At 48.5% G+C, this 22,909-nt stretch overlaps 3 protein-coding genes across 3 annotated transcripts in view; 2 read left to right on the top strand and 1 right to left on the bottom strand.

The window, feature by feature from the left end:
• The window catches only part of LOC126570529 (protein PTCD3 homolog, mitochondrial), a 2,182-nt gene extending 1,935 nt beyond the window's left edge, over positions 1 to 247 (bottom strand). Inside the window, exon 1 of the mRNA XM_050228346.1 lies at positions 1 to 247. This exon is cut by the window's left edge and continues 1,935 nt beyond it. Within this exon, the coding sequence (XP_050084303.1) occupies positions 1 to 164 (164 nt within the window). The 5' untranslated portion in view covers positions 165 to 247.
• Positions 248 to 1,116: 869 nt separating this feature from the next.
• Positions 1,117 to 2,293, top strand: LOC126577504 (uncharacterized). Its single transcript, XM_050239177.1, has 2 exons — positions 1,117 to 1,131; positions 1,240 to 2,293. The coding sequence occupies exons 1-2, from the start codon at positions 1,117 to 1,119 to the stop codon at positions 1,768 to 1,770; spliced, it is 546 nt and encodes a 181-aa protein (XP_050095134.1). The 3' UTR covers positions 1,771 to 2,293.
• An 11,169-nt stretch (positions 2,294 to 13,462) lies between these two features.
• The window catches only part of LOC126570804 (calcitonin gene-related peptide type 1 receptor), a 49,936-nt gene continuing 40,489 nt past the window's right edge, over positions 13,463 to 22,909 (top strand). Inside the window, exons 1-2 of the mRNA XM_050228802.1 lie at positions 13,463 to 13,664; positions 15,276 to 15,495. The gene's annotated coding sequence lies outside the window, so the exon portion shown is untranslated. The remainder of the gene's footprint in view (positions 13,665 to 15,275; positions 15,496 to 22,909) is intronic.

Genomic DNA, 22,909 nt, shown 5'->3' on the forward strand with positions numbered 1-22,909 from the left:
GCCATCAGGATATCGGTTGGGCCACGCTCGATCCTTCGCGGGATGATGATTTTCTCCGGTTCCGCGGTCGTGCTCTGATTCGCGGCTAGCACGTGCTGGAAGGCGGGCTTGCGGTGGCACGTGTGCAACCGTAACCGGTACAACGATTTGCACAGATTGTGCATGATGATGCTGGCCACTCTTTCCGCTTATTCGGAACCGTAATAATTTGTCGGAAAATCCCTAAATCGCACGCACAGAATTTAAATTCCGGCTCGGTTTTAAAAAACAACAACAAAAACACGCGTGTTATGTCATTTTTGAGCTGTCTGTTTATACTGCCCGGATCCAGAACAACCCCGTTGACACAGAACATTTTGTCCTGGCTCCTGTTAAGGCTTAACAGGAGCGCGCGCCATACAAATTCTTTTCTGTTCAACATTAACAGGAGCGAATTCAAGCTTCTGGAACTCGAGGAGAAAATTTGTATGGCGCGCGCTCCAGTTAAGCCCTTAACAGGAGCCAGGAAAAAATGTTCTGTGTCAACGGGGTACTTCCAGTTGAATTTTGAATTTCATTCGTTATTTACAATTTTCCACGTGTTTCTTTCATTTCTCTCGATTTTTATTTTCAATTCCTGTTTTCCTCCGTTCGTCTTTCCCTTTTCTCATGACTCGCGATCCATTTTTCAATATTCCCGGGGCTTCACATTTCTGGCACCCGATGCCAGTCACTTAGATTTTCTATTTTTAGCCTCCACTCCACAATAACCAATTCACACATCAACGATAATCGGCAGTTAAGAAAAAACTCCTCTAGTACATTCTCCGGTAATAATATTGACGTACTAGAACGGCGACGTCCTGACTCCACGTCTTTAAACTCCCACCCGCTCGATGATTGGCCGTGTGAACCAAATATCATTGTTAATAATGTGATTTTAGCGACCAAATGCTAATCGGTCTTTGGTCAACTGACTCTCTCTATCGATGCTCGTCGTCGTCACGCTGGTCCTCCGATAAAGTTGTGGCCAAGTGAAATATGCTGCTGATCTGGTCAGTATTTGAAAAGCCTTCAACAGCATCGGACAGGGTCAAACAAACTAGAGACGAACAATTTCATTCGCTCTTCGTTACAATGTCGGAAACCCAAGTAAGTCGAAGGCATAAGCCATTCAAGTAAAACTCGCCCGCCAAGTGCCTTGAGCGCACAGAAATGACACAAAGATTTTGATCAGTTTTTCCCCGTTTCCCATTTATCTCAACGGTACGGCGTACGGTGCAGTTTGTGTGTGATCTGTGCCGTCAGCACTATTCCACCTTCGAGATCCTGATGACTCACAACCGGCTGCGACACTATCATACGATCAAGTTCGGTTGTGGATACTGCAACGAATCGTTTCGCAACGAGGACGATCTGTACTGCCACTTTGTCCTGACGCATCACGTGGATCCGTATGAGGCTCGTGGTCCGGCCGATCAACCACGGAATGCCAGCGAATCGGATGATGGTGATGCGACCGAGGAACTACTGTCGCCCGCCGTCCGAAGAGTGGACGAAACGTGCCCCCAGATGCGGCTGATCAGCGAAAGTGACGATGGATCTGAGTTCGGGCCGGATGGTGATGAGGATGATGGTAGCGAATCGGTCGACAGCGATACGGAACTGAACTACAACGAGCTGTACATAAGACGCAAACAGAGTGCCCTGACGCAGGAAGAGATCTCCGAGATGGCCGACGTGTTCAAAAAGACGGTCCAGGCTACCTACACAACAAAGTGTACGTTCTGACGTTGGCTTAAACCACGTGGCCACTGCGGCCTCTAGCGTATCGAAGCAGAATAGAGGAGTGTATCTTTTTCTAGGTCTAGGATTCGAACACCGAATCGAAGGGCATTCGGGATTCAATCGAACCATATCTCTCCGGCATCTGGAGGGGTGTCAATGTATGCTAACACTTACGGAGGAGGACACTTACGGCAGACAGCTCTTCCTTGCGCTTGCGAAGCTATCTTGTGCGGTGCATTCGAATGGATTGTGCAAACGGGCTCATGACTGACGGGGTGTGTGTCGTGCCTTGCCTCCCTACTACTCGGCGCCTCTGGCGCGCTAATGGCTTTGAAATAGTTTTCGCAAATATTATGATTTGCCGTCTGGTAAGACGTCGACGGGGCCCCTAGGACGGCATTTATCACATTTTTACTCCCGGTCCACAAGTGGCACGCCATGTTACGGTTACCATCCGCTTTCGACCGATGGCGACGACATGATATTCCTGGGAAAGCTGCCAAGCGTGCGTGCACGTTCGCTCGGTAATTACAAAGGTGACGAAGAAGAATGCGTCACCGAGCACGCACTCTGCGCAAGGAGGAAGAGGGTGGGGGGGGGGGGGAGTTTGGCGAAACTCGCGCGGTGGCGTGTTAAATGACGATAACGTTTCATATGGAACCACGCGGGCAGCCGAGGGAGGGGGGGGGACATCGACGAATGACAATAGCATATTAAAGTACAATAAAATGGATGGAAAAATCGAGACGAGATTGACCGCGGCGTTTTTTTCGGGCCTTTCGATCAACAATCATAATGACAGTGGGGGCCCACCACGTTTTTTTCGCTTTTCGACGCTTTTTATGGTCACCAAAAGGGGGTGTAATTATGGTCGCGTAATGGTAATGATAATGCATCTCGCCGTAGACGAGCATCCTGTACCGTGGTGTTCTCCTTCGAGAGAAGTCTCACGAAATGGCCCTTTTAATGCTGATGCTGCTGCTGCTGTTAGGCAACACTGACTTTTTGACTTCTTGACCTGCGCTTCGTTATCTTAAAAAAAGAAAATGTTGCAAATAATAAAATAAACTTCAAGGCAGCCTGCAGGTCATGCAGGAAGGCTCCATGGCTGCAGAGAACCGGCGAACAGCAAACCGCGAATGACCGTTATTAGTCATAAACGCGACGCTCGGTGGTCGACTCGGTCGGGATCATTAGCAAGATTCTGCGAGAACAGGTAGTCACGAGGTGGCCGGTCGGTCGGGTGGTTTTTGGTGGGAACTGGTTTGGCAATAAAAGGAGCACGGAAGGGGGGTGGCTCCGGCGACTCATATTTATGTGGCATAGCAACAAAAGACCAACATAAAGCATGAATGGCGCTTCGGTGTGGTGGCTTGGAGTGGGAATTCTTTAAAAACATTCCAAGGGAATATGGACCTCCTCGTTTAAAGCCTCACAAACCAAACCAAGACCATAATCGAAGTCCAGTGTTCGGATACTAACTCTCTGCCCCCTATTTTTAGTCTGCATCATTACATCCTTTTGCGAATCCTTGGCCCATCGGTGGTAGGACGGAACGGAGAATCACGTGAGAATGGTCGAAACGCGTGCCATTCGGTCGTAAACCGTAACCTACCGGCTGGCCGAAATTGCTTTCCTCCTGCACCATCAAATGCCAACGCCATGCAACTGGTGGTGCGTAATTTTCTCGTTACGATTCATTAAGATAAACGTTCCAGGTGAGTGAGGAGGAGTTGGATTTAATGCATTAAGATTGCTTCGCGGTTCCGACTTGCCTTGGCCACAAGGAACGGTTTCGATTGTGCATTGATCGATGGAGGGGGAGTCCTGCCAGAATTGTTAAAGTTTATGCTTTAAAATTTTCTTTTATTTCCTTTTTGGTCTGTTAAATTCTCTGCCGAAATTCTTAATTTAATCAACCTTGCAGAGAGTGAGATGTCGCAGGTCAAAGCAGTAGAACGCTGGTCGCACATTCCGGTTGATCCCGGGAATTATCCGAAAATTAATTTAATTAATGTCCTATCCGTGTCAATGTAAACAGTACGCCACAGATTTGATTGAACTCGATGCATACGTGGCACATGATAAGCACTGCGCATGATGCAACGAAATGGATGCACGCAATCCTGGAATCCTGCTGACATCGTTTCAACTTCAATCAGGCACGCATCATCGGACAGGCGTGTATCTGAGTGTAATTGACGTTATTACCAAAGAGGAACGTTTTACCGGTGGGATGGTAAAAAAAGGAACCCCCAAAAAACAAGAAAAAAAGGAAAAACGAATGAAATTCAAAGCGAAATGCTACGAAACCTACAATCCAATGAGCTCATGCGAGCATGACGCATCACGGCAACAGTGTTGCTTCAGCTTCAGCTCCCTGCCGCTGAGCGATGCAAACGTCTTCACTCATCTCGTGAAATCAATCTTTGTTTGCATGCCAAGCACCATCCCGTCTCGCGCGCCCAACATAAATCAATCACTTACACCTTTCACGTGCCGTTGCGAACCGTGGCACTAAAGGCACCTCCCAGCTGTTGGGTTCGGGAATCGGCGAAAATCCTCCGGCCGGCAGATTATCCACTTGCTTCCCGTCTCCGTTCTGTGGTTCCGCGCGGATTAACGTAGCTCGAAAGGTGTATTATGGGGTTCGCATAAAAATACATTTTCCTCCTTCGTCGCTCTATCGATCGGCATATTGATTTTATCCGGTTCCGTCCGTTTTCAAGGGTCGACGGGCGCCACGGAATGTGATACCTCTTCGTCGTCGGTGGAAACGAAAATTCCCCGTTTTTCTCTCTTTTCTCGGTGAATAACCATCACATTGTGTCATCATCAGCGTACTCGAGACTTTTTGGGGTGTTGCTGACTGGTTGATAATGAGAAAAGTTTCCTCTTTTCCCCAGGAATGCCTCCAACTGTGGTTCGGAGTTCCTCTTTTCCCAGCTGATTGGCACGCTGGTACGATGATCGATTTGGTTAATTTCAATTTTCGAAAGACGACGACGCGGATGATGATCAACCAAGCAGGCACATCCCAATCTTAACGACGTATCGCACCACCCAGCAACGAGCGCGCGCGATCGCGTAAAGCAACACCACCACCAACGCCGCGTGATCGGTGGTTTCGTGTGAAAATCAAATAAACCATTAAAGTTTAATTATCGAGAAATTGTTTACGATCAGTGGCAGCCATCGCGGTGCCGCATTCGATCCCCTCCGGCTCCGAAACGCACACGAGAACTGCGCAGCCCTTCCGATGGCATGCGTGTTGTGTGGCGGCAACTCAAACAGACACGTGTTGTGATGCGGTCCTCTCCCCGATTGAGCCGATCGGAAAGGCCACCAGGATGGTGAAGGCCCTAGAGACTAGAGATGCCGATGGTGAAGTTGGTAATAAAATTTAATCGATTGCATCGCCTCACCGAATCCAGTTTCGAGGCAACAGCAGCGTGAACAAAGCATGAGGACCGCGGGAACTACAACAAAACAAACACAAAAAAATCATGTAAAACACGTGATAAAACAAAAACAAAACATCGCTCGCACTCTCCGCTGCCTTGGCTCTTTTGCTTGACCTGTGACCACCAGTCAACGAGCACCAAAGCGGACACCAAAGAACGCGCGGTCGAGAGGGCGCCAACAGCACCATTGGCCACCCCCTGTCATGTTTCGTTTCGTTGCACATCGCCGCCGCCCGTTCGTGCAACTGCACCGCGCCGCGACTCAATCATCTCATTTTCCTTCTGCTGCTTTTATTTTCTGTTTTACGATTTTCCTTTTCTTATCGTACCGCCTCCGTACCCAATGAGGCGACTAAATTTGGAAGTTGTTTTTGGGAAATAATTACATCGTCTGTGGGGGTTTTTTTTTCTTGCTGCCAGGTCCCCGGTAGTTACGGTACGGCTGATTTACACGTTTTTTTGCGCTGCTGCGTGACAGCTGCCGCCGTCGCCGCCGACAATGTTCACGCCATGTTGGGCAGATAAATTATCGAAGCAAATGAAGAGCTCTTCATCGGGTCCGGTTCGACATTCCGGCCACCGTTATGGTGCCTGTTTGGTAGAGAGAGTTCGAGTCCATCGTCCCTATGCTTCTGCTACAGCATCATTGAAATTAATGAATGCCAAAAATCTCCTGGCTCGCCGGGTCTGGGTAACAAATTGCTTCGGGGTCGTGATTTGACTTACTGAAGCAACTCCGAGTACCCTGGGCTGGTGGTGGCGATCCGGTTTGCTTCGTCCTTTTAATTTGTTACTTTCGAATGAGACATTTACTGGCTTCATTAAGTTTTCGGGGGTCTTGGGTTCCCTTTCATCGACAGAAAGTAGAGTGACTGTGTGTCTGTGTCTTATCGAATGATGCCTGACCGAAGAAATCCAATTTCGGTGAGTACAGGTCCCTCTATTTGCATTTGTGCGTGCCAATCCAATTCAAAACTTTAATACTACAGTTGTGTTACAGAGAGGGAGCCAGATATGATTAAAATGTTGGGATCGGAAACCATCCGCCACCGTGTTTTCGTCAATATTTCCTCTATTTTATTATTTGGTTAGACTAGGCTTATCACAAAGCAGGTAAACCCATTAATTGCGTGATACATTGAGGTATAAGCTCTGTTCGACACAGGAACTACACTGGACCATTTTATGAGCCTTGTTGAGCATGCTCAAACTTTTGGCCACTGTACGAAGACAATAAATTCGTCATCCTTGTTGCTTCATCGCCCCCAAAAGTCACTCGCTCCCCAAGAACGTAAAAGAAGGAAGGAACGTTCGTTGTCCTTGCAGCCCGGGGTTCAAATCCGAGGTGTTTGCGCTGGAATTATTTATGCAAATGTGTTCCGTCCTCTCCCTGTCTCCTGCTTTTTATGCAGCTTCCTCGAGTGAACGAACGCTGGATGTCCTTAAAATGCTGGAGTTGCTGTGCGTCACACCGTGAGACAAGCGAGATAGGACTTCGACTACTGCGCCATATCCTTCCGCGATGAACCAGCCCCGGTGCTTTATGTTGTGAAAAATTTGTCGCTTCGTATTTTTTCCATGTTCCATTGGCGCGCCACTTGGTGCACTGGCTGGAACATAAATAGGACCCGATTCAAGATGCCATGTTTTTCTGTCTCTTCGCGGCCATCAAACTATCGCAACAGCAACAGCAATCGTCTGGCGGAACTGGCGGAGGCAAGCTTAACTCTTTTTTGATCGGAAAAGTTGCTGGGCATTAAAGTGTATCTTGTAAACTTGCTTTAAGTATATTCAAAACGCTTGTTGATGATTCAGCTGGCGGATTGATGAAACTTTGAACTTTTGTCTGGCATCCCCTTCTTCGTCGGTGGCAACAACAGACGGAGCAACAACTTTGATACAACACTTTGTGGTGATCGCTGTTTTATCACCTCGCCCGAATGGATTTCACTTTTTCACGTCCCCCCTTTCCCTTTTGTCTGGTGGACCTGACCTGGCCTCCCTCCTAGGCAGTGCAGCAAATGTCGGGGATTCAATCATGTCGCTTTATGCACACCGGCGGCTATCGCGCGGCGGTTGCTTTCGTCGCTCCCAAGGTTGAGAAAGCCAAGGCGTTAAAGGTGGTGCCGTGGGAAGCGAAAAGGAAGGATAAAAATCCCGGAGATTTATGCCTGGAGCGCATAATCTTTAATGTTCCTTTCTGGCGCAAAATGATGAGCAGAACGGGGAGCAGAGAGCGAGAGGGATTGTGTTTTGATTTCTGCTTATGCCATTTTTCCCGTTATGATGATACTCCGTTAAAGGACGATATGCAGCGAATCCGTTGTGCAATCCGTTCAGGCGAGAATATAATTACTTGCAGGCTCAAACCACAATCGTTACCCTTTGGCAACTGGCCATTTTGTTGGCTTACGTAATTTAGTCCTTTCTTCTCGCCTACAAAGGAAGCAAATCAAGCGTGCGATATAAATTAATTAGATCACTTCTTCCCGGGTGTGTATAGAGTATCATCATCAGCGTGAAGTTATCCAAAAGACCAATCTCGGTTGCACGTCGTCAGCCGTGGGCGCTAGAGGGACCTCGGTCAAAGATATTCCACGGAACACGCGCGGTTGGTGGTGAACGAGTCGCTCGCCGGAGCTGGAAGCTTGTTCAATAAGGGGCTGCGGCTGCTCTGGCGTTACGACTCGATGCTTATGCTAATTGCTGGTTCAGCATGACAGGAAGAGCCATTTTGTCGCGATACCACAAGGAGCAGTGGCCGTTTTGACATAAAACAGAGCAGCCGCAGCGTAGCGTGCATGATGGCGACGATTGCGGTCCTGCAACCCACTGCTGACTGCCTGGTTGGGTTGGCAGAACAACAAACTCCTAATCCATCCAGTCCAGTTTAAAGAACTTGCTGCAAATTCTGTGCTCATCTTTTTCGCGATCTCATAGCCCATCAACGCGCTTTACGCTTGCAAAACACTCGGAAAACAATTTCGCAAATAAAATTGCTCCCCGTGCGCCTTCGGGAAAGTAAATAATGGAAAGCGGTAGCGCAAGTCCTATTCCCCCAAGGAGGAATGGTGGCTCCGTTTGCCATCCATGTTTCGCTTGGTGGAGTTTGGCTGCCTTTCTTTGGGTACGCTTCCTTGTTCCAGAGGAAGGACAACTTTGGAATACCCGTAACCTTGACAGTCAACTGAACTTTTGGTCAATGGTGGTAAAAGTTGGCCGCCAGACCTTCGACCCAAACAGTTGTACCAACGTCAGCAAGCGAGCGAGAGCGCCGGATATCGAGCGCGGCACCACAGTTGCGATGGAGACGCACAGCACTTTGAAGTTTTTTTTTCGAGGCAGTCGGCAAGGCGGTGGCTCCGTAATCCCCCCGGGGTTTGATGATACACATCCAACACCTTCTGCACACACGTTCCGATTCTGAAGCTCAGCGAAGAGACAGTGATAATATGATAAGGGGATTTATTTTTCACCCAAAAAGTTCCTCCTTCGTCGTTTTCATCCATCGTTGTCTTTCTGTCAGTCAGTCAGTCAGTCAGTCAGCCGGTCGATCTGCTCGTTGGACCACAACTGCTTGCCAAGCTTTTCATAACCGGCCTGGTGGTTCGGAGCTATAAATCAACTTCCAGTTTCTTGGAATTTCGATGTGATGAGGTCCTCTGCTGCTGTGTAGGGCACGGCCCGGGGGGTGCAAGTGTGGTCAGTTCGTTTAAGGAGTGTCAACTCGCTTCACTTTTCCACTCTTACCCCTCTGTCACCGGTCCCTGGAACGATTTATGAGGTTGGGCGATAAAAAGACGATTGGCAGACGATTTCGGGCGGAAAGTGTGAAGCATTTATTGAGTTTGACTGACTGTCGTTTAGGGAATTGCACTGAGAAATACGATTAAAAGTTTTCAGAATGTGTTGCAAAGGATTACATAAATTATAAAAATCATTTATGGTACCACAAGTCAAGCGTCCATTCACGGTATCGGTGCTTGGGTTTATGAAAAACCCGAGAACGAACGCCAACAATTTAATTTACAATCACAGTCCCCATTGTGTGCTGCCTGGTTGGGTATTATGGAAAAAATCAATTAATTTTCAGTTTTTCACTTTTCGCGTGCTCATGCCTTCCACTGAATACCATCGATTGAAAGCATTCAATATGTGCCGCATTGTGTGTCCGATGGGGGTTCAAAATTGTTTGCATGCTCAAGCATCTACTTCCATCAGCATTTTTTGTGTTGTGTTTGTGAAGAGGAAAACAGTGATTTCCACTCGACAGCTTTTTGAGAAGTGTGATCGGAGCAAGTGTATTGAGATAACAGTGTATCTAACGCTCCAGCGGGGCAAGTGATAAATCGTAAAATAATGATCATTGATGCACCTGAAGTGCTGCATCTGGGTTTTCCAACTTTTGGGTGGCAACACGTAGTTACGTCGGAAAGCTAAACGATCCATAAACTTCTCTCGAGTGTCTCGAGGTATATTTTACGAAGCACATGATAGCATGAGCCATGCATGCATTAACATATCCTTCTTTTATGAATCTTTCATTGAACAATATTGCTCTCTTGATTGATTTTCAAGAAAATGCAAGAGTAATACGCGTGAAGAAATTGAACACCATTTCAGAGATGTATGCGCGTGTGCGAGAGACTTACCTGATCATTACATAAATCATAAACCATAAATCATGCCACCAAACTATGTTTTGATAGGTAGCGTAATGGAACATCTCAAAGTGAGATATAAATCTGTCGTTTAATTGTGGTCCGCCGCAAAAACTGCTCCCTTCCTGTGGCCCCAAAACTTGTTGACTTCCGACCCGATAGTGACCCGATCCTTCTGAGTGACGGAGCGCCGGAGCGACGATAATTATATGCTAAATTGGCTCCCTCGGCTTCCGAACGTTCAACCACAAAAGGCCCGTCGCCTGAAATGGACGCTAAAAGGACGGACACCCATTCATCCCGTGTGCCCTCGGGCTAAGGCGGTCCCCGGGGGCCACAGGACACTCTCGAGGGCTCTCAAGCCGACACCGTTCGCAGCGATGGTCAGCATCAACACCAGGGGTTGGTCTGTTGTTTAAAATTAAGAAATAAAATTCAAAAAACAAGCAGCCCTGCTTCTTTGCCAACTTCTTTCTTTTATCCAAGGAAGGCGTGCCCTAGGCCCACGGACCGGTCAACCGTTGCTGCGATGCTTTTGTTTGGTTGATCCGGATCTCGCGCAAAGTGCACGATGATAAATCTTGTCCCGCTTTTTGTCTCTCGTGTCTCGGTGTCTTTCCCGTGCGGTCACGTTATCAGCCACCAGCTTTATGTACTGCTTTTGGTCCTTCTCAACGCGTTCCTCCTTTCTTGCTTCTCGCTTTTCCCGTTCGACTTTCTGACCGTCAAACCCACCAAACCACCGATGGCCCGGGGGCACTGGATCGGTGGTGGCAGCCCCAGCCCCATTATCGTAAATAAATTTAACGCAAAGCATGGCCGCAACCGCAACAACCGAAAAGAAGAAAAAGGAAAAAAAGACGCGAGGTTCATAAATGAATATTAATCGACGATTATTATTATGTTTCACTACGCAAATTTGTCATGGACTGGTTGGCCGGCCGGCTAGCAGGTGGGTCGTCACAAAGCATAACAGCAAAAAGCGTCACGCCAGCGCCGCAGTCTTGCGCCCCGTTTTGTCAGCTCCTTGTAAGGGTGCGAGCTTACGCATAAAAATGTCGCCCCGGACCGAACGGACGACCCATATTTTGTCCTATTTGTTGTGGTGCCAGCAAGGAGGAGGAGATGAGGGGAGCAGGCGCTTACAAACGTGTGAATTTATGCACACACACTGGCCACCACCACCACCCAGTACTGGGTATGATTTAAAAACGATTTATTTCTGTTCGGCATCCGTCCACCGATCGGCTTCGGACCGCTTTCGGGCACCATAATGGCAGATAAATTGACAAAATGGATGTCGGCATGGGGTACGTGTGCTTGGTGTGTGATTTATGCGACCATTAAGTAGCACCGATCAACCACCAGGAGGCCACCGGTAAAGGACACCGCGTTTCTCTCTGTGACTCACATTCCACAGGTGAGATCCAGCTCCAGCGAGTTCCTTTTAAGGGGTTTTGGGAGCGGAATAATTACTCCCGACCGGACCGGTATGGCACCGCGCAGGACACGACATGTGGTAGCGTCTTCCAGTCTTCCAGTAACCTTTCCACCTTTTGATGTTGCTGCCTTATCACGGCTCGGTGATCGCTGAATGGTTTAATGTGTGTTGTGCAATCCGCCTCCTCTTAAGTGTTGGTTACATTGTTCCGGGAGGCCACCCAGGATGCTGGCGTGGCTGTTACCGTCCCAGCATCTCGAAACCGAGAGGAACGGCGTTTATCTCGTCTCGCACGCTTCCGAGAACCTGCCAATATAGCTCGTTACGTCGGTTGCCAGGTGAGCAGAACTGGTTCATGATGCACTGGGCACTGTGTGGCCGTGATTTGAATTGTGCTGAGCCTGCAACCTGCATTCCGTTCCGGCTCGAGCTCAATCGAAGATAAATTACTTACTTGGCTACCGGTTCTTAAGGAGGTGCGAAGGGTGGGAAGCATGAATTGCAGTCAAATACGATTATTGGATGTTTAATGGTCAGCGTCAGGTCTGTACTGGGCCGGACCGTGCACCATCTAATTAGCACGACGCCAACGACCGTCGGCGATCGATTCCTTCTCCCGTCCGTTGATGACGGGGTTGCAGAAGAGATGCACTCATCACTTCACTCGCTCGCTGCCCGATCGTCGATTGCACGACTTCAACGTTGTAAATGATTTTAATGCGCTTCGGCGTGCCCGTCGCCACCGTTCCGTGTGATTCCGGCAAATTGTTGGCTATTGAGCGGAGCAAATGTCCCCATCATTAGGTGCGCGGCCTGCGGTTTGGTCTGAGGTGGTTTTAGGGTGGTCTGGTGGCGGCGAACTGAACTCTGGTCTGGTTAATTAACGAGCAAGGTGGATTGCACGATTTGTGTAGCACGGTAGCCATGCCATCTGCAGCGAGCAATCGCTTTTCCATGCTCCGGTGTTCTTCGGTGTTCCGTTTAAGGGCAAACCAGCCGCCCAGCTTGTTTTGTTTGTTTAACGACGGAACAGGCAATTGATCAGTTCGCTGGACAATGAACCGTTTCCGCCAACAAAGCACTTCGCTGACTCACATCCTTTCAAGAGGATAACATTTCCTGTCTACGATACCGACTTCGTCATAGCGGCCCACGACAACTCATTGGCCGTGTTTCCGCTGTCCAGGCCACCTTGATAAGTGTACCCGTTATCGGCACTCTGGAGACGCATCATATGATGGTCCAGTTACGATAGCTGATGTGCTGATGGCCGCCGGTACCGATCTAGGTTGGCATTCTATCTGAGGCCAAGGTCGAAGACCGAAACACAGCCGTGTCTCGGTAAGTTCGGCAAGAGGCTGACCGATTTTATGGCTCTCAACCGAGAAGCACTGCTGCGGAGAAGGGGAAGGAACGGAAAAGATTTAATTAACGAACGCCAGCGATCTTATCGCGGAAGATAGCCGCCGCCAAGATTGACGAGCGCCGGTGATGCGCCTCGAGATGAGTAAGGCTGGATCTTCCGGGGCGGAATGTACTAGCCAAGTTAAGATGATTGCATGTATTCCCATGATATGGTATTTCCGAGTAGTTACGAGAAAAGAAAAGAAGAAAATGCGAAAATCACATAAAATTCCGCAACGCTGCTCGAACAACACAATCTCGCTGGCGGCGTGAAGAATGTTGCGTCGCGTGCAACATGTGGTGTGACATATTGCTGCGACATGAATTAATTCGTGCGGTTGTGATAGAAGATAACATAAGATGATTGTAAGTAGACACTTTGAACGTAAATTCATCACAAAAGAAAATGCCGCTTGAAAGTGAGTTTGTTAAATAAAAATCACTGTCTATATGATGCGATATGAGACAATGATTTGGTACGAGCTACCAAACGATGCATAATGCATAATGCCTATAAATTCAAACTGTAGTATGATAGAAAAGAGTGAATAGCCATGGATCCAGTTAGAAGCAATGCACTAACGAATCCGCACGAATTAATTCCACCCCCCGAAGTAACCAAGCCTGCGCAAAACTCATTCAACAGCCCCAGCTGCAAGTGGAGCGAGATCCACCCGGTCGAGACCAACTTTTCCGCGCAGTTTTTCCGCGGCAGCCGTCGAGCACGCATCGTTGTCGTCGTGCGTTCGTTGGGTCCCCCTGAGGTCGAGATCTCGTCCGGTGTTAGATATCGTGAGCGGTGCCATCACCGGAAGTGTCACCGTCGGTGGACCGTAGCAGCACCTGTTTAAAAATTGTTCGTAAAGTTCATTACTTCCTCCTCCACACTGTGGTGGCGTACCGGTGCGTGTGCGTGCGCATGTGCTGGTGCGTATAATTTACTGAATTACGATTTGATTAGATCCGGTTGAGATGCGGCTTAGGCCCTAGCCCCTCAGGCGGTTGTGGTGGTCCACTCAAAGCAACCGTAAAAGCGACGCACGTTTGACCACGAGGACGTCTTAAATTGAATTAACACCCCCGTGCCCCCGCCGAAACAAAAGGTGATGCCCTTCGTGGTGCGTTAACGGTTCGTTTGGGGAGAGTTTGAAGATTCGATTCGACGCTAGCGCGACCAGTATCAGGCCAAGAGGTTATGGGCCATGGTTGCACGCGATGATAAGACGTTGAAGAACGCATCGACAAGACGGTGCACGGTGCGCCCGGTTATTCGAGGGCGGAAGTGAGCGAACGCAAAAGAAACGTGCCAAACCGACGCGACGCGTCACCGAACCAGCCAGGGTTGATCGTGATAATGAAGTGCATTTGAATGCAAATTGATCGAAAGTGTAATTGTCACCGAGATTGTGACTCCCTCCGGAGTGAGCTGGAGCTGAGCAGAGTGTAGCGAAGCACCGCAAGCGAGTGGAATACTTAAATGCGCAAAGTGTGCAAAGTGATTTCGGAGTCGTGGGTGTGTCGTTGTGTGTATGTGTGTCACAGCGCGAATGTGTGTGCATTTGTCTCATAAATTGTGACGTCAGGTTGGTGACGGTTCACTGAAAGCTTTTAACTTGAGCCACATAATCCAACCCAGCATACCCAACGGAACGGCCCCGTTATCATCATCGTCCTCTTCATCATCATCATCATCGTCATTTTGATTACGATCAGCATCGTGGTCGATCGTGTACGTGTACCCAGGGCCTCCGCATCGTGGTGACTTCTTGTCGCCACCGACGACGACGACGAGAAAATTAATCCTTCAAACACCACCAGCGCGATCACATTAGCGATGCAGATTTGATGCATCGTAGATGCCTATAAAGCGCCGCCTAACATGATGCCCGATCATGCTTATAGCCAGCATATCATCCGCGAGCATAAGCGGTGATCAGAGTGGAGCCCACGGTGCCCCCAAACCGTTGCATTAACGTGAAAGCGTATGCTGTGAGTGCGTCTGTGTACCTTGGCAAGGCTCCTGGCACTGGAATGCATACAATGCCCGCCACGTGTAATTAATCCGATCCGCCAAACACTCTCGGCCCCGTGCCCGTACTTGCACGCTGCACTTGCACTTGGCTTGGCGCCCTCCTTGTGGCACCGGGGCACCCAGGGCATCAATGGACGCGACACAAAAAAAAAACGAGAAGAACCCTTGGCAGCATAAATAAGAAACTCCGGAGCGCCGGCCGGTGCGTCATTAGGGTTGAGACCTCCCTTGGGAAGGGGTTGCAATCGTTCGGTCCGCTTTTTTTTTATATCCGTTTGTTTGTTTGTTGCTATCGTGCTCTCTCTCTCTCGAGTTGATTACTTTGGGAGCTGCTAACTCGTGGTGGGAGGAGGGCGTAGAGGGAAGAGAAGATAAATCGGTTGTGTGGCCATCACGAGAGAGAGAGAGACAGGGAACGAACGCACGAACCGGCGGTGGCGTTTACCACTTGCTGGCTTCTGGGAATTTCGTGGAGGGAAAACTAATCAAACGTCCCTCGTCAGTAGCCACAGCAGCAGCATCGGTGCCAAGTGCCAGCATAGAGTCGGTGCACAGCATCACGGCGCATCCCAGAGCACCAGAGTGGGCACCCACCAACACCTAGCCATCAATTAACGCCCTTCGCGCCATATAAGGGGTGGTGTTGGTGTTAGGAGGATCAGAACAACAACAACAAACAAAAAAAACGCATTTCCATCCCCTATAGGGCGGGCCGCCCTATTCAAGGTACGGTGAAAATTATACGTAATTAAATTAAGCTCATTTGACTACGGCGCCGGTCGGGGATGAGATGCATCTCTCGCCGATCTCGGGGGTGCTGGTGGTTGTTAGAGAGATCGACTGCATCGATGCTCGCCGGATTGATGTCGTGCCGCGTGCTCGTTTGAACGCCAGTTAGTGGCACTGGCTATGCATGTCCATTCGAAATCCAAGGGGAAAAAGAAGCAGAAAAAAAGAGAACGGAATCGGTGAAACATACGACTCCCAGAGGTGGAGCAGGGTGGAAAGCAATTAAAAGCAATCCGTGCTTCGTTCTCCTGCCCTCCCGGGGGCTGCGATGGAAGTAGTTTAAGCAAACACAGTAGCACATATCGCACGACCGGAAGCCCTACACATACGCGCAGGGTATGGATGCTGCTTGCTAGAAACGCAGCTCGCAGGGATCACTTTCCAATCGAACTTCTAGTGCCCTTAGACGAGGCGAAGCACTCAGCAGTCAGCCAGCAAAGATTAATTACAGGACTAAAGGAGGGGAAGGGAGAGCGAGAGCGAGGCCTTACTACCAAAGAGGCCATCAGTGTCGAAGTGGGAGGAGGATGATTGGATGAATATGCAGCATAATGTGTTTGCCTTGCTGCTCATTATGTTTGCCTTTTTGGTGCAGAAGGGAAGCCCGATCAACCTGTTGCATGTTGAGCAACAGCACTAACAGGTTGACCTGGTGGGCTTTTGGTGCCTGAAGTGGTCGGCCAGGATTCGCCATACAATAATGTTTGCCCAGCATCTATTTGAACTCGACTGATTAGTGTTGCAGATCGGTATGAATCGGACAGTGTGCAACCAGCATGCACCCCCGGATCTGATTTCTGTTATCAATTGTGGTTACAATTCCTGGAAATTGCAAACTGAAAACGATATCGATCCCTAATTGGTCCAGTAAAATTCCGTTTTTATCGGATTCACGAGAGCAGAAACAAAAAGGTTGCTCCGGGATGAAATGATGGTAAAACGATCCTTCAGGTCCACTGCTATCATAACTATTGGAGATGTAATGTTTATTTATGTAAATGATTTTCCCACCCACCCGTTTGGAGCACTGAATGAACGAGCTCCGCCTCGCCTGTCTTTTCGCTAGTTGCTTTTGTTGTCCGGAAATCGATGGCCTTATCATAGATCAACAAGCGAAGCGAACGGACTGTGGAGCTGAAATTAGAATTCGCAATCAGATGACGCGGAATTATGCTTCTCACGCAACGGTGACCAATCGTATTTTTTCAATTATTTTATGTAAAGTTTCTCGCGTTTTCATTGGCCCGCGTGTGCTACGCAAACAACCTCCGCCAAACAGGGCAGGGCGTACGGGATTGATGGTTCAGTATCGCACCACACGCATCACCATCACATGATGGCGCGGAGTGACGATGCCAGATCGAGCCAATTATAAATAGCATCACGTCTTTCCGTATCCTTATCGGTTACTTATGACTACGGATCGTACGGGACGAGTGTGAAGATCTTCTAGATAACAACCGGAGCGACGGTTTACTCATCTAAATTGCCGAGCAATTTGTCCGGGCACCCTGAGCAGAAAGATCAAACTGAGCAGTGGGCCATCGTGTTATCAACACGCGCCGCCGATGACGCGGCTTACATATTGCGCGAACAATTTCCGGCTGAGCACTCGGTGGGTTGGTGTGCCAGTGACAACTTTGTAAGTTCCGATTCAATATGCAGCGAGCGAATTCTTTTTTTTATCCCACAAAAAAGTTCTTTTGACGAAGAAAGTGTAAAGCGTCGTGGGCTCTGAAATTGAAAGAAACGATTCGTTCGCTCTGCAACTGAAAATGCAGCAAAACTTCCGCAGAATTTCGTGCGCGTATTCTTGGCTAGTCTTTCCGGAAAGCGGATGGTGTGTATTGAACCAACAACCTTTACCAAGTCAACAATCTCAATCTAACCAACAACCAGATCTAATAACTAACCTAATTAGATGCCAAGTTTACGGGTACAGCTCAAATGGTTTCGATCCTTCATCGAGCAGAGCGCGAGATTGCCCGACAGGGAATCGAATTAATACTTTTGGAACTTTTCGCCAAGGGTCCTACGGTGAACTCCCTTTTGGTCCGAAGTTGCTCACTCTATCTATCTCTCCGACTCTGTGCCCTGTGGTATACCATTTTCAATAGAGGAAACTTTTGCGGGTGATAAAATGGCTGATAAAAGCATAGCCACAATCAACACGCACCAGCAACAGCAGCAGCAGCAGCAGCAGCAGATCAATCATCTTTTGAGGCAGCGAAATTTGCTTGCCAGCCCACAAGAGCCAGACCAGAAGAGGTCGTAAGTTCCTTTTTTTTATTCTTTCCTTCGCTCTCTGTTGAGTCTTATGCTGCTGATGCTTCAGACCAATTTGTTTCGAGGGAAAAATAATCTTTGAGTGCGAGGCAAGAACCCAAAAGTTGTTTTTCATCTTTGCCTGCCTCGAAAGATTTCTATTCAAGATTCTTCGACGAATGGACGGATGGTGACCTAATTTTTATTTGTCAGAAGCATTCTCGGGCGTTACTGATAACCAATACATTTTGATGTGATCCAGATATACAAGAGGAAGTGCCATTATTGTTTATGATATCTGTGGGTTGATCAACGCGAAATGAATGCCCTATTTTTTATGCCTTGCTAACGTTTTATTGAATATTTTGCTCTTCATGCTTTGCTTTATTGCTCTTTGCTCTTAAAGAATCAGTTCCAGAAATGAAAATTCTGGTGTCTTATTTGAAAATAAATATCCTTGTTGTAATGGAACAAAATATAACATCTATCGACATGTTCCATCATAAACGAACGATATCTTACAATTAAAAAAAAACTATATATTCTAATGTTAAATTTAATCTGCGTTAGAACATAAGCATTATAGATTTCAAATAACATTTTAAAATATCTACCAATCAACGTTGCATGTATTTAAAAATAAATAAAATATCTTCTTACATAATGGAGGCGCACAAATGAATCCTTAATGCAAGTTCATTTACAAACTCGCTTGGTAGCATAACTTCACTAAACAATTTAATTCCTTAACTGGTTTGCGAGAAAACCCCAGGCCTACAAGCCAGCAACGAGCAACATTGGCTGCTTCAGATGCTACAATCCCTGCGTAGGGAATATTGGCTCATCAAGTGGCTCAAGTGGCTTTCAATTTTGCGCCATCAATTTTCCTTTCCTGCAAAAGCACCGAAAAAAAAACACGAGAAAACCAAAACGCCTCCGTACAAAAATCTCCAAAAGCACACTCAGCACACGTACTCAGCCGTGGGGGCCAGCTTTTGTCTCAAGAGGAAACGGCCCGGCAGGAACGGCCCGGCACGGCACATCGGCCTGTTCCACCGGAAGAAGAGAGCGCTGATCGAGCGCCGGGTGTGTATAGGCATCGGCAGAACTTTCGCTCCGAAATTCCCTTTACAGCTTCGGTGTTGCCACGCTGCTACTACCGCTAAGTTCATTAATCCATCATCATTCCGAGGCCCTGGTGCCCTGGTGCAGCAGCCAAGCAGTTTACCAAGTAATCGGATCTTGTCGGTAATCTCATAATCTAAATTTCATCACCCACCGGCATCAGCCGGTGTTCGATAAGGTTGCCTCACTGCTGCTGGCCCTGCTGTTGGCTTTGTGGCAATATTTTCGTTATCGTGGCCAGCCCGGACTTAAGGGATCTAACGCCTCCTCATGTGGACAAGTACTTGTGCGGCGATTGTCCTGAATTTAAGCTTTGGCCGGGCCGGGTGATGGCCATGGTGGTATGGTGGACCGACGCTTGGACCGACAAGGTATTTTTGGCCAAATAGCTTCACTCACCGGTGGACACCGCATCCTGTTGCCGGCCACTGGAGACGACCGGGGGTGGCAAGGCAACAGCAATGCATAATTCATCTCGCAACAACGGCCATCTTCATAACTCCCCCCGGGGGGAGGAGTGTGTGCGAATGGTGCGAGGCAGATGCTATGCGAGGCGTTTGACTGGCAAGTATGCAGAATGCTGCCAAGCTAACCACACACCGGCACTGACACTCTTGGAGTGCTTGGGAGTGATTTAATATCAAAGTGTACCCCTGGGATTAAGCTAACGGAGGGAAAACGGTGGTGCCCGGACAAGCCCGACCGGACGGACGGACCGGGGTGACGTTGGTTTTCATTTTTGAAGTTTCAAAGGAAATACCTTCGAGACGGTCGAGACGGAATGTTCGAGTGACATGTCCGGCACCGTTCCTGGTAGACGGTACGTGACTTGGAGTAATCAAATGCTTGTTAAGCTATGGCCGTTTTCTTGGCCCGCGATCAATCGAATTCTAGCATCGTTTATGTGGATCCAAAAGAGGATCTTTCGCACCAATCTGCGAATAAAATGACAGCTTAGTCCTGCTTAGTCCTCTAATGAATGCTATTGACCAGCATCCATCGCAGTTGTGCGGATTCCTCTCACTCGCAGACACTCATAGACATTTAAAAAACCCAATCGAAGGGAAATTCGTTCCCGAAATACCATCTGACACACAGGAAATGAATAAAATCCTCTTCTTTGTGCATGGCCCGCGTGGCCGTCGACAACTCAATAGAGCTCGGAGACACTTCATACACAACGGGACAACGGCAGCATCACCGGCATCCTGGTCGCTGCAGTGTTGGGTGATGGCCATTCTCTGAACGCTACTTTCAGTCATTTCAGACGTCCGGCAACTTCATTTCACCAAAACGGCACACCACACGCACCACCACTCCACGGCGAAGAGTGTCTCTCGCGAGGCTAACCATTTTCCATGCTACTAACATGACAGCAAATTGACGTTTCGTGCCACGGAAGTTGCACAGAAAGCCCGGTCTGCCGGTGGCTGGTGGCGATTTTGTTGGTTGGCTTTGTCGGAAAGAGAAAAAGAACCGGCCGCTTTCGACGGCCGCCCATTCCAGCGCTAGGATGGTGGACGTGTTTGGAAGTTTTTTTTTACATATTTTTAGCTTTAGTTTCAGCGCATAAAGTAGAAGAAGCACCTGAAATGGATTTATTTAGTCATTTTCTTCAATTTTTGTTACTAAAGTAACTTCTAATATGAAACAGTGGACGGCTGTTGGATCGTTTGCTGCAGAAAATATGCTCCAATTTTGCGTAATATCCGCCTAGTGCATCTTGAGCATTCCAGGTCATTGGTCTACAGTAAACTCGTGAGCACTTTCGAACCGTTCCCACCTTTAGCCTTTCCGCGCCGTTCTTGCTCGTATCGTCCTTCAGCATACCTGCCCGAAGGAAAACATCCCAACAATGTCGCACAAGAAAAGGCCATTCATGGACAATGAAGTTTCGCTTCGCTGTGGCCTCCTTCACCAGCGCTTGAGCCACTTGATCTGGATGTTGTAGGTTAGCGTCTAGAGGACTCCCCTAGCGCCCGCGACACCAGCGCCATTGACGACGATCATGAAAAGGTGATGTGGCGTACAAGTGCCTTCGGAAAAAAAATGTGCCAGGAACTCCCGCGTTATGCTTTATGTGTGTGCCGTGCGGCGTTACGTTGCTGCTGATAGTTAGAACGGGCTTTTCTTGAAATTAAATTTATTTCCTCGCATTCTCGGACGCGCTCAAGACGCACGTGCGTGCCACATGTCGGTACCCTCCTTCCGGCCGCTCGTGCTCCCATTCCTCGCCACTGAAGGGCGGGAAGGCAAAAAGCGAAATCTTGTAACGAGCGGTTCCATCCGGTGATGCAAAATGAGCTTTCTCTCTGTGGCCCCGGGTGGCCGATGGGCGTATGTGTCGTGTCGGAGCGTCACTCCATTTCGTTGCTCACGTGAATCTCCTGAAGCGTGCGGATCGGATTCTTTTTCCATTTTCCACTTTGTGGTTTTTGGGTCGCGGGGCGCCGCGCGGCCATGGAAATTCCCCACAGAAAGGAAAGCTCCAACGTTCGCTGAACCATTTAATCTCAATCCGGACGATACCCTTTATCCATGGAACGGACCGGGGCGAGGTGGGAGCGGAACTGTCAGCTAGCATCCGTCGGCATCTCGTAGTCCCAACGTCAACTATGCGGAGGGCCCCGGGATTAGGCGTCTCGCGTCGTGTGTTATAACGGGCTAGGATTTTGCTTTTTTCCCGTCCTGTCTCGTGTCTTGCAACGGCGTCGGTTGGACGTGCCTCTGGTAGCACGTGAGACACCAGAAACCCCGTACTGTTTATCCTTGGTTAGCGCTCGCGGTGGTTTTCCAATTTTCGTTTGCAAACCATTACTGTTTCAAGACCTTGGCGTAGCTTTATGTTTCGGTTTGATGCACCGCACGACACGTGCGCTAGCCCTTTCATTCTTCATTTTCACTTTGGCTTTGGTCCGTAATGCGGTCATTTGGCTGCGTGGAATGCAAATGGTAAACAGTTGAGCAAGGATTCGAGAGATCGCAATCGCTTCCTTCTCGAGCGAGCACGTAGCCCAAGTGTTGACTTCCTGTTCCTTATCTTGAACCAACAGGTGGTCTCAGTTCCATAGCTCTGGCTGGTTGTAGAAATTCACTTCTTTCCGAAAACCATTCGGAACCAGTGGCTTCCAATGGACTCGTGAATGAAAAGGAGGGAAAGCTGTGGTTTGTCCTCGGACGACCAAGCGGGGCAGTTGACCAAAGGCAGGGGAAGGCTTATGGGCTTCCTGAGTGTCTAATATTGTGCTGTGGACTGGAGCCCGGGAAACCGTCTTTTGGACGAAACAGATGCTTAGCTTTTGGCTTATTTTGCTTCTGAACGAAGCTCCCAAGTCCAGTCCAGCTGTTACGTGTTTTTGTGGTGAAGAAGATTAAATAAAGAGCGAGGATTCGTGCTTCCTGTAACCGTTTCTGCTCTCGCCAAACAGTGACTTCAGAGATCTTAATCGTTCTGGTAAGCTCCGGATCACCTTCAGTCGGCTTCAGTCCAATGTCACCACCGGTCCGGCGAAGTAGTGAGTCCTGTTTGAAGATTAATTGTGGACAGCATAAAAGGCACAATAATCGGATAAGTTGAGCGGGTTTTGGGTGATGATCTTATCGCTTCTCAGCGTTTGTCAGCTGTTTGTTTTGCACAAACGCTATTGAATGGTTTAAGATTGTTCGCTTCTCTTTCATGTAACGCTAGCCAGAGCTTAAAGGCACCAAAGGTCCACCTGTTTTCGTGCTCTGGTCGCTGATCTTGACGATACGCATCGTGGGAACAGGAACAGATGCACCCGCTTTTACTAAAACCATTTCACGTTAACAGTCCTAGCGCTGCTAGTATCGAGATTCAGATGTCGTCGTACAACAAGATGAGTCGAAATATGTGATTTTGTGGCCCGGATTAAAAGTGACTCCTGCTCGAACGACATTTTGTCTTTCTTTGTCGTTGTCGCTTCCTACCAGCAGCTTAATT

This window comes from Anopheles aquasalis, chromosome 2, assembly GCF_943734665.1.
Source record: "Anopheles aquasalis chromosome 2, idAnoAquaMG_Q_19, whole genome shotgun sequence".
NCBI lineage: Eukaryota > Metazoa > Arthropoda > Insecta > Diptera > Culicidae > Anopheles > Anopheles aquasalis.